General features: G+C 37.6%; 1 protein-coding gene across 1 annotated transcript; it reads right to left on the bottom strand.

The window, feature by feature from the left end:
- Nucleotides 1–1,107: 1,107 nt before the first annotated feature.
- LOC147480282 (F-box/kelch-repeat protein At3g23880-like) lies at nucleotides 1,108–3,325 on the bottom strand. Its single transcript, XM_086580965.1, has 2 exons — nucleotides 3,055–3,325; nucleotides 1,108–2,615 (listed from the first exon to the last, which is right to left on the bottom strand). Exon 2 carries the CDS (start codon nucleotides 2,561–2,563, stop codon nucleotides 1,316–1,318), a length of 1,248 nt encoding a protein of 415 aa, XP_086437091.1. The 5' UTR covers nucleotides 2,564–2,615; nucleotides 3,055–3,325; the 3' UTR covers nucleotides 1,108–1,315.
- Between the last annotated feature and the right edge of the window lie 6,492 nt (nucleotides 3,326–9,817).

Raw genomic sequence — 9,817 nt, forward strand, 5'->3', positions numbered from 1 at the left:
CTCTCCCACCCATATCGATATCAAAGGTTTCAGGCAACTCAGCATTAATCTCTACTGAAACACTGACTCTAGCATAAGTTAACCTTTTCCTTGATGCAGTGGCTTCATCCATCCTCTGGGGTTCCCCTATTCTGCTTGCTAGAAATCCCAAGCCTTCCCCATTCCACAAGTCCTTTGGCACATCATATAAATTTACCCATATAGGGATAGCCTTAACTGTGTTTTTTCTCCTTTCAATATCCTGACTCCATTGTGTAACAATGAAGCATTTCCATGCCATGTATATTTGTGCCATTTCCAGCACCTTTCTCTTGTCTTCTTCATTGTTAAATTTGAAATAAAACAAATTTGCATCCGCAACCATCTCATAGTCCCCCTTAGTTTTCCATTTTTTCCTTAGTAGTTCTCTGACGACCGGATATGGTAGTTTCTGTTCTAAGAAAAACCCCACTACATAATATTTCCATAAAGACCGACCTTTTGTAAGTAATTCTTCAGGAACTTGTGCAACACCCTCAACCAAGTTCAGATTAAACTGTTTCAGCCCAGTTTCAATAGATTCTCCTTGTCCTCCCTGGAATAGAGTATTCCAGTTTCGTGGTTGTCCTCTTGAGATATCTCCATTTGCTCCTTGATAGCTGTTTCTTTCCACCACTTGCGTGGGGTTTTGTGGTTGTGCATCTGTGGTTGCTGTTTGAAGGGATGGGAAATTTTGGCTATTCAAAACAAGGGAGTTCATATTTCATTCAAGATTTTTCCACTCAAGAACTATCACTGTAATCAATGAAGGATTTTACCTTAAGTGGAAAAGAAAATTCTGTAGAACAGGATAAGGGAACTAGTCTGGGAGGTTTTTTTCCTATTCTAGGAAAAACGAGGTATACATGATCATGAATTAGTTTAGGTTATATTGCATCCGTTTTCCAATACAATGTTCCCCATTGTTAATGCTACTATATCTTTAACACACTTCTTTTCAGATTGATATGATTATGTTATTAGGGCGATATGTGTTGTAACATGTTGAATTGGAGTGTGTATGCAATTGAGATTTAATATGCAGGGTTTAGTTTATGTTTATTCTACAAAAGTACAAAAAAAAAATAATTTTTTTTTTTTTTTTTTTGGAGATATAAGAGCTCGTCTATTATTCAACCATGTATTCCCTGTCTTACAAATATATCCGTTCAAACCACAAGCCAAAATATAGAAGAAACTTAAGATCAATCAAATACTATTTGGCATGACAGTAATTATTCTGTCGTCCGGATAAAGTATCATCTAAATCAAGCAAAATGTGCGTGGTAAGAGTCCATTAAGGTAAAGTATTGGACAAATGTGAGCCTGCAAAAGCCTCAATGTTTGCCGCGCCATTCCATTTTTCTATCGAAACTAGGCTCTCTTTGTACGAGGCAACATGTAACCACTGAGACTGTATCGGCCTGCCTTGGACTTGAATATTCTTTATTTCTTGGGTAAGAGGGTTGCACAAGAACAGACCTTGGTCATTTGCAAGCAAAATTAACTCTCCATTCTTCAAAAACCGCATTGGAGAAAACATGGAGAAGGGTCCGATTGTATAGAGTTTAGTCCATGACTCTTTGACCCCGTATTCATCCAGTACCCAAATGTCAAGGTGGCAAGTACTGTTATCGGATGAACAACGTTCAGTGTCAGAGGAAACGGGAGAGAATTTACGGCAAATGCAAGCAATTTTCTCACTTATGATATCTAATTGTGAACCAACATCATACCTAATACTGCAAACATCTGGTAATGGAATAGTTCCTAACAATTCGTTGCTAAAATCAAATGTAAGAATTGAATCGCAGTAATACCGAATTTGATTTGATATTCTTACCAACCAGCAATAAATTCCACTCTTCAACGGTGCTTTAGGATCAGAAAAGAAATAACCACAAGACAAATCCGTGTTTATAATTCTCCAAGAATCGGTACTTAAGCTGTATACTTCCACCCGACAGGTACTATTCAGATCAGCCAGGAGAATTCGTACGACCTTGTATTCGTTGGTTTTAACATCAAACCCAATTCCAAGACGCACTCCAAAATGGAGTTGGGTTCTTCTCCGACTTGGGTGCAGCATTCCTTCCGGGAGAAGTCTCAACTGTTTTATTGCAGGGTTCCATAATAAAATCTCACCACTTTCTCGATGATGTAGACAAATTATGCCGTCTAAAGAGGCCACCATATGTAGATTAATAATGCTGCCATTGTCATCACCACGATGGTCGACGTACTTGCCGCGTCTGTCACAGTAGTATGGTAAATCCAAATTTAGAGACTCCTCAAGTTTTTCATCGGTAAACAAGTTGACGTCGACAGAGTGAGGAAACCGAGGAGAGTCAGCCGTACGTTGGAAATGGAAAATGATGAGATTTCCATTGTAGTTTTCCTTGAAAGTGGAACGGTAGTTTAAATGTTGGGCGATGAAAATAGAGCTTTGAATGAGAGAGCACCAGGACTTGCAGACGGACTTGAACCGCAAAAGAGAAATCACGGGTAGACACAATAGAATGCGATACACCACATCTTCAGGCATGTCGCAGCAGCTTACTATTGATAATTTAGCCTTCTTCTTCGTTGTTGTATTCCTAAACAGTAATTACTGGTGTAAATTTATATGCTCTGTAATTCACTTTGGCATCTAAAATGTTAATGAAAACACGTAAAGACTTTCCGTGCTCTGAAAACAATACAACGCACGAAGTAAATCAGTATAATAATATATACTTTTTACATGTAATTAATTAAATATATAGGGATATATTACTTATAAACAGACTAATTACGTGTACAGTACTACAGTATATGCAAAATTTTACGTACAAAGATGTACGCAAATTTTAATTCAAAACATACCAAAAATTAAGAAAAAACAACAAGAGATTTTCCAAAGGTGGATTCATGATCTAACTTTTTGAGAAAAACGTATCCCGATCGAGCTTGAGAAGAAAAACTTTCATATTGATGTATCTGTTGTTGCTTTGAATTTAATAAACACAAAAGAATAAAATACGAAAATTTACTTACAGAAGTGCTTGTGGTTGTACACTTGCACCTAATCCTTGATGCCCGATTTTGTTGCCCAACCAAAAAACAGAACGGAAGACGAGAGGACCAAGAGATGTGAATAGTGCCGCACAAGGACCATTTAAATATGTTGGGAGTTGTGACACGCTACTCGTGCGTCCTTAAAAAAGAGCAAAGATTTCATCGAGTGTTCTGTCACTTTAGATAGGACATTCTCCAATGGTCAGGCCGTACGTTCCAATGATTCACTCTAGTCAGCAACCACAAGAATGGACGAGGGGTGTAAAACGGGCCGGGCCTCTGATGGCGGGTCTATGAGGGTCAATGCTAAAATTGTGAAGCACTAAGAGCATTCTCAATGCAGTCGACTATTATTCACTTCTATGTAGGTAGTATTTTTCCTTTTTTCCACTATTTTGGTGAAAAACAAAGTGAGACGGCCCAATACAAAGGTGAATATTAATCTCGGACGAGATGTTAGATTCCGTCTGGACATAAAAATCGAAAAAACGCTCTGGACGGAATGAAACATCCGTCTGAAATTTAAAAAAAACGAAAAAAAAGTCGAAAAATCACGCAAGATGGAATAAAACATTCTGTTTGAAAAAAAAAACCCATTTTTTTTAAAAAAACACACGAGACGGAATCCAACATTCCGTCCGAAGTTCACAACTCAGCCACTATCTCGGTTGAAGGTTTCACCTTCGTTTTGATGTGGAAAAATAGTCACCACCATATTCACCTTTGCATTGGGCAAAGGTTTTGAACAAAAAATAGGTGAATAAAGTCACAAACCCACCATATCCACCTGCATTGGGAATGCTCTAACCCTCACTTCATTCCTCTCTTTAGAGAATTGAGGGCCGGGCCAGAAGGCCTGGTTTGAGGGCCAGGCTAGAGGACCGGATTTGATTACTATCTTAAACTCTTTATTTACAGTATAATCTTGCCAAATTGATACGCGATAAATTAATTATCACGTTAAATAATAGGTTTTCTCAATCTTGACTTTGGTTAATGTACTTAATTAATAATTTGGCTAAAATTTATAAGATAATAAAATTCAAAAGTTTTGTTATTAGGTTTTATGAGCCAATGTATTCCATGAATCAATAAGAAATATATATGAGACCAAAAATATGATGTGGTGTTGTAGGTTGTAGAATAACTTGTGTTTGATTAGTTGAAGTTGATTAAAAACTTCATTACTATATACTAATGATCATATCACATCACTCTGATTTACATTTTATTCTTGCTTATACATGATGAAATTACTCGGGTTCATATCCCGACAATAGAATAATTTGTTATTTTGAACTAGATTTTTCATGTAACGTTGGAAGAGCCTACACAAAGAACTAAGGGCCTGCTTGATAAAAATTCCCACTTGTTGGCCAAATATAGTAGGCAAATAATTTCCTACTTAAAAATTTGCCAGGAATATATATAGTGGGAAAAATTTCTTTTGTCGCTGCTTGTTTGAACAATTTGCATCAACTAGAAAATGCTGGCAAATGACATTTGTTAGTTTTGCCAATGCTTGATAACACAAAATTTTCTATTGGCAAATAAATTCACATATATCAACTAATGCATATCTCTTTAAATTACATTAACAAGAATAATTAGTACACATGTGAGAAGGTTGCATGGCAATTTAGGGGGTTGCATAGAATCCAGTATTGTCAAAGGAGCAAAGGAGGTGGTATACTATTGTTGTTTTACATGTTATGTCAAACTAAAACCATCATGAATGAGATGCAAGTGTACGTTTAGCCTAGCTAGCAATTCTGGGAGAACAACTAGTAACGTGCCAAACATGCTAATTAAAACCCTTACACCACCAGCACACTACACCACACTACCAGCTAGTGGATCGACAATATACCTCCTACAACACCTACACACACCACGCTTGCACCACAAATACACACCTACACCACACATATACCACCAACACACTACACCACACATATACCACTAGCACAACTACCTATACAACACACACCACACCAACACACCTCACACATCCCACCACCTACACCACACACCACATCACCAAAACACATAATAATTTAATTTAAACATTAATACCATACCATGCATGTATAACAACATTCAAACATAAATAAGCGTAAATAACTTCACTTGGTAGGATGATTGATAAGAGTTAATTAGACGTTACTGTTAGAAAAATAGAATTGTGATATGAATGAGTAATTTGTCTCCCAAGTTACCCCACTTGAGATGAAATTGGTTTTTCTTAAAACAGTACGTAAAGTGAGAAAAACCTTTTCAAAAGGATGCACTTGTTCGAAACAGTGCATTATGCCGAAAAGGTGCGACCTTTTGAAATGTGCACTAGTTCGAAACAGTGCATCAAGCTGAAAAGGTGTGACCTTTCGAAATAGGCACTGGTTCGAAACAGTGATTTATGCCAAAATGGTGTGTCTTTTCGAAATATGTAACTTTTCAAAGAGTTGCTTACTTTTTCCCAAGAGTCACTGTGTTGTTTCGAAGAGGCACCACTCACCTATAAATAGTGGATGAATTTGGAGAGAAAGACACACCAAATCACAGAGAGTTCTGATCTTTCTCTTCTCCCTTTGTTCTTAATCAAATACTATGTTGTGTTCGCTGATTCTATAAAATTGAAGTGCTAGCTTTCTATAGAAGGAAATCTGTTCTATCTTGGGAGACAATTTCCCATCAACCTTCAAGCACCATGAGGGGGAAAATCTATCTTAAGGATATAGTGTATCTACACTAGGCTCAGATTTAATTAAGAAGTACAAGACACTTACAAGACAAAAGGTTTGTATAGTTTGGTAATTGGTAAAGAGTAAATACAATTAAGTTGTATATTCCTAACAACTTAAGATAGATTTCTTTTTCTTCGTCTTCTTTACCGAACATAATTTGTTTATGTTTTCTTTTCTTTTTTGGTTTAAGGGAATAACAAAGTGTAGTTGTATTTCAAAATATGGCAACACCACCAGTTACTCCTGTTGTTACTGTTCCTACTGTTGTTTCCCATTATGTTCCTCATGAGGAGAAGCTTGAAAAGTTCAATGGATCTGATTTCAAGCGCTGGCAACAGAAGATGCTTTTCTATCTGACCACCCTTAACTTGGCAAGGTTTCTATGAGATAAGGCTCCTGATGTAAGCCCTGATGAAACCGACAAGGAGAAGGTTTTGGCCAAGGATGCTTGGTTTCATGCTGATTTCTTGTGTAGAAATTATGTCCTTAGTGGGTTAGCTGACTCATTATACAATGTGTATAGTGTGTTCAAGACTGCTAAGGAACTTTGAGATTCATTGGACAAGAAATACAAGAGTGAAGATGCTGGCATGAAGAAATTCATAGTTTGCAGATTTCTTGATTTCAAAATGACGGATAGTAAGACCGTCATAAGCCAAGTCCAAGAACTTCAAGTAATCCTCCATGATGTCATTGCTGAAGGAATGACCATAGGAGAATCTTTCCAAGTGGCTGCCATGATTGAGAAATTATCACCATCTTGGAAGGATTTTAAGAATTATCTTAAGCATAAACGCAAAGATATGAATCTTGAAGAACTGATTGTCCGTCTAAGGATAGAGGAAGATAACCGCCTATCTGAGAAGAAGGACAAGGATCCCATGGTGGCAAAGGCCAATGTTGTGGAAGGATCAAGTGCTAAGGGAAAGAGGAAGCACCAAGACAAAGCTCAAGGTGAAGAGAGTAGTACGCCTACTAAGTTCAAGGGCAAGTGCTACAACTGTGGGAAGGCTGGACATAAGGCAAGTGAATGTCGCAAGCCAAAGAAGTACAAAAAGCAAAAGACTGAAGCAAATGTGACAATGGACACGCTTTCTGATAATGTTAATGACATGAACCTATCTGCCGTGGTTTCTGAATGTTTATGATTGGAAATGAAAGGGAATGGTGGGTGGATACTGGTGCTACTCGCCACATATGCTCCAACAAGTCGATGTTCACCACTTATCATGCTGTGGAAAAGGAAGAACAACTGTTTATGGGAAACTCTTCTACGTCCAAGGTTAAAGGCAAAGGAAAGGTGGTGATGAGGTTCACCACTTATTTCTTATAAATTTATACTAACTAAGAATGATGTATTCGTGGGAAAGGGCTATCTTCAGGATGGGCTCTTTAGGATGTCTTATTTTACTGTTGCGCTAAAGAGCGCCAATAAAGTTGAATCTTCTGTTTACTTGATTGAGTCTTCACATGTATGGCATGGTAGATTAGGACATGTTAATTATGATACTTTCCATATATTAATTAATTTGGACTATATACCAAAGATAAAAATAGACCCACACCATAAATGTGAAACTTGTGTAGAATCCAAGTTGACTAGATCATCATTTCATTCCATTGAAAGAAGTACTGAACCTCTAGACTTAATACACACATATATATGTGATCTTAAGTACATGCAAACTAGAGGTGGTAAAAAGTATTTCATTACTTTTATTGACGATAGCATTAGATATAGTTATGTTTACTTGTTGAGAAGTAAAGATGAGGTAATTGAAGTGTTCAAACACTATAAAAATGAAGTTGGATTGAAAATCAACTAAGCAAAAAGATTAAGGCTATAATGAGTGATAGAGGAGGTGAATATGAATCACCTTTTGAAGGTTTCTGTTCTGAACATGGAATCATTCATCAAACTATAGCTCCTTATTCACCTCAATCAAATGGTATTGCGGAACGCAAAAACCGAACTCTAAAAGAGATGATGAATGCTATGTTGTTAAGTTCTGGTTTACCCTAGAATTTGTGAGGGGAAGCTTTGCTTTCTACCAATTACATTCACAACAAAATTCCTAACAAGAAGACGCTTAAAACACCATATGAATTATGGAAAGGTTATCAGACTTCCTACGAATTATTAAAAGTGTGGGGGTTTCTTGCTAAAGTGGAAGTCCCTAAACCTAAGAAGGTGAAGATAGGACCCAAGACTATTGATTGTGTATTCATTGGATATGCAAACAATAGTAGTGCATATCGTTTTCTCATTCATAAATCAGAGATTCAAGATATACATGTTAATACGATTATTGAGTTAAGGAATGCTTCATTCTTTGAAAAATACATTTTCGTATAACATATGTATAGAGCCAAGTTCAACAAAGAGAACTTTAGACACTACAACTAGTAACCATCCTACACAAAGTGAAATTGAGGAGGAACCTAGACGTAGCAAAAGGTCAAGGACGTCAACGTCTTTTGGACCTGATTTTCTAACATACTTGTTAGAAAATAATCCTCAAACGTTCAAGGAGGCAATGTCATCTCCAAAAGCTACTTATTGGAAAGAAACAATAAATAGCGAGATTGAATCCATAATGCAAAATCATACATGGGAATTGATGGATTTACCACCAGGTTCCAAGACTTTGGGATATAAGTGGATATTCACAAAGAAATTTAAGACTGATGGATCAATCGAAAAGTATAAAGCTAGACTTGTGGTTAAAGGCTTTAGACAAAAGGAAGGATTGGATTATTTTGACACTTATTGTAACGCCCGTATTTAAAATACGTATTTATTTATTTATTAATTTAATTATTTATTTAAAAATCGGCTGGATTGGATTTGGGATACTCGGGCCTGGTTTTTGGGCTCGAGTTTGTGTTGGGCTTGGGTTTCAGACCCAAGTATATAAACACATTGTTCTGGAGAATAGGGTTCTAAGAAAAATAAAATAATAAAAATGGAGGCTCGAGCGTTGGAGCGCGACAACTCGGACTCGGAGAAATTCGTGCAGCTTGGGATTAAGGTGAGTAGCTATTTTGCTATATCACCGGATTTATAGTTTTCGAATATCGGTGTAAACTGTCTAATGTTTCTTTTTTATACTGCTCATTATATTGTTTTTATTCGGCGTCCTAGTGTCGTGTTGTTAAAAACTTCGAACTTCGAAAAGATTAGATATTGAACTGTCGGAATTGTTGGGACTCGGAAGTCGTCAATGGCGGCGTCGCGAGTCCAACAGCAAGGAATCGTCCAGTTTTTCCATTTGAACCTTTATGTTTATGTTTACTGTGATACTGTGGGGGCAGTGAAGCTCGGAGAAGAAGCATTAATGGCGGCGAGCCAAAACAAATAGTTACCCTGTATACGATTTGGACGGTTGTATATGTTTGGAAACTGTTAGATATTAAATCTTTTGGTTGATTAAGGGTTGGACGTCGGGATGGATAATTGGGAACTGTTGGAGCTTTGTAGAGACGTTAATGGCGTCGACAGTAAATCGCCCACTTGTATCCAAACTTTGTTGTTGGGTTTGGCTGTGTGTTTGAATGGAGTGTGGGTGATGGGTAGCTAGTGAGGGTGCGTGAGGGATGTCGATTGGAGCTTGGAACAAGCTTTAATGGCGGTCTGAAATTTGTAGATCTAGTTTTGAGGATGGGTTATCAAGTAGGTGGATGGAGTTTTTGCCTTTGTTAATGTTGTTTGGGTTTGGAGGGGGAGTCTAACCGACTTGATGAAATGGGAGTGGGTGGCCGGCGCGTTTTGGTGGCTAGTGGAGGAGAATTGGGGAAGAAGATGCACTGTAGCTGTGGTTGGGCCTTGGGCCGAATCCACTTGCTATTTGGGCCTAAACCTTGTTTGGTTGGGCTTAGCTTGTTTAGATGGCTATTGGGCCGGGCCGAAATGTTTAAGTTCTTTGGGCCATTTTATATTTCTTTTGATCCTTGGGCCGAGTTCAGTTTTTGGGGCTTTGGTAGTTTTGTTTGGGCCG

Source organism: Coptis chinensis, chromosome 8 (assembly GCF_015680905.1).
Source record: "Coptis chinensis isolate HL-2020 chromosome 8, ASM1568090v1, whole genome shotgun sequence".
Lineage (NCBI taxonomy): Eukaryota > Viridiplantae > Streptophyta > Magnoliopsida > Ranunculales > Ranunculaceae > Coptis > Coptis chinensis.

Coding starts and splice junctions, on each gene's coding strand:
- LOC147480282 (XM_086580965.1), bottom strand. CDS start 2,563: ATGCCTGAAGATGTGGTGTATCGCATTCTATTGTGTCTACCCGTGATT.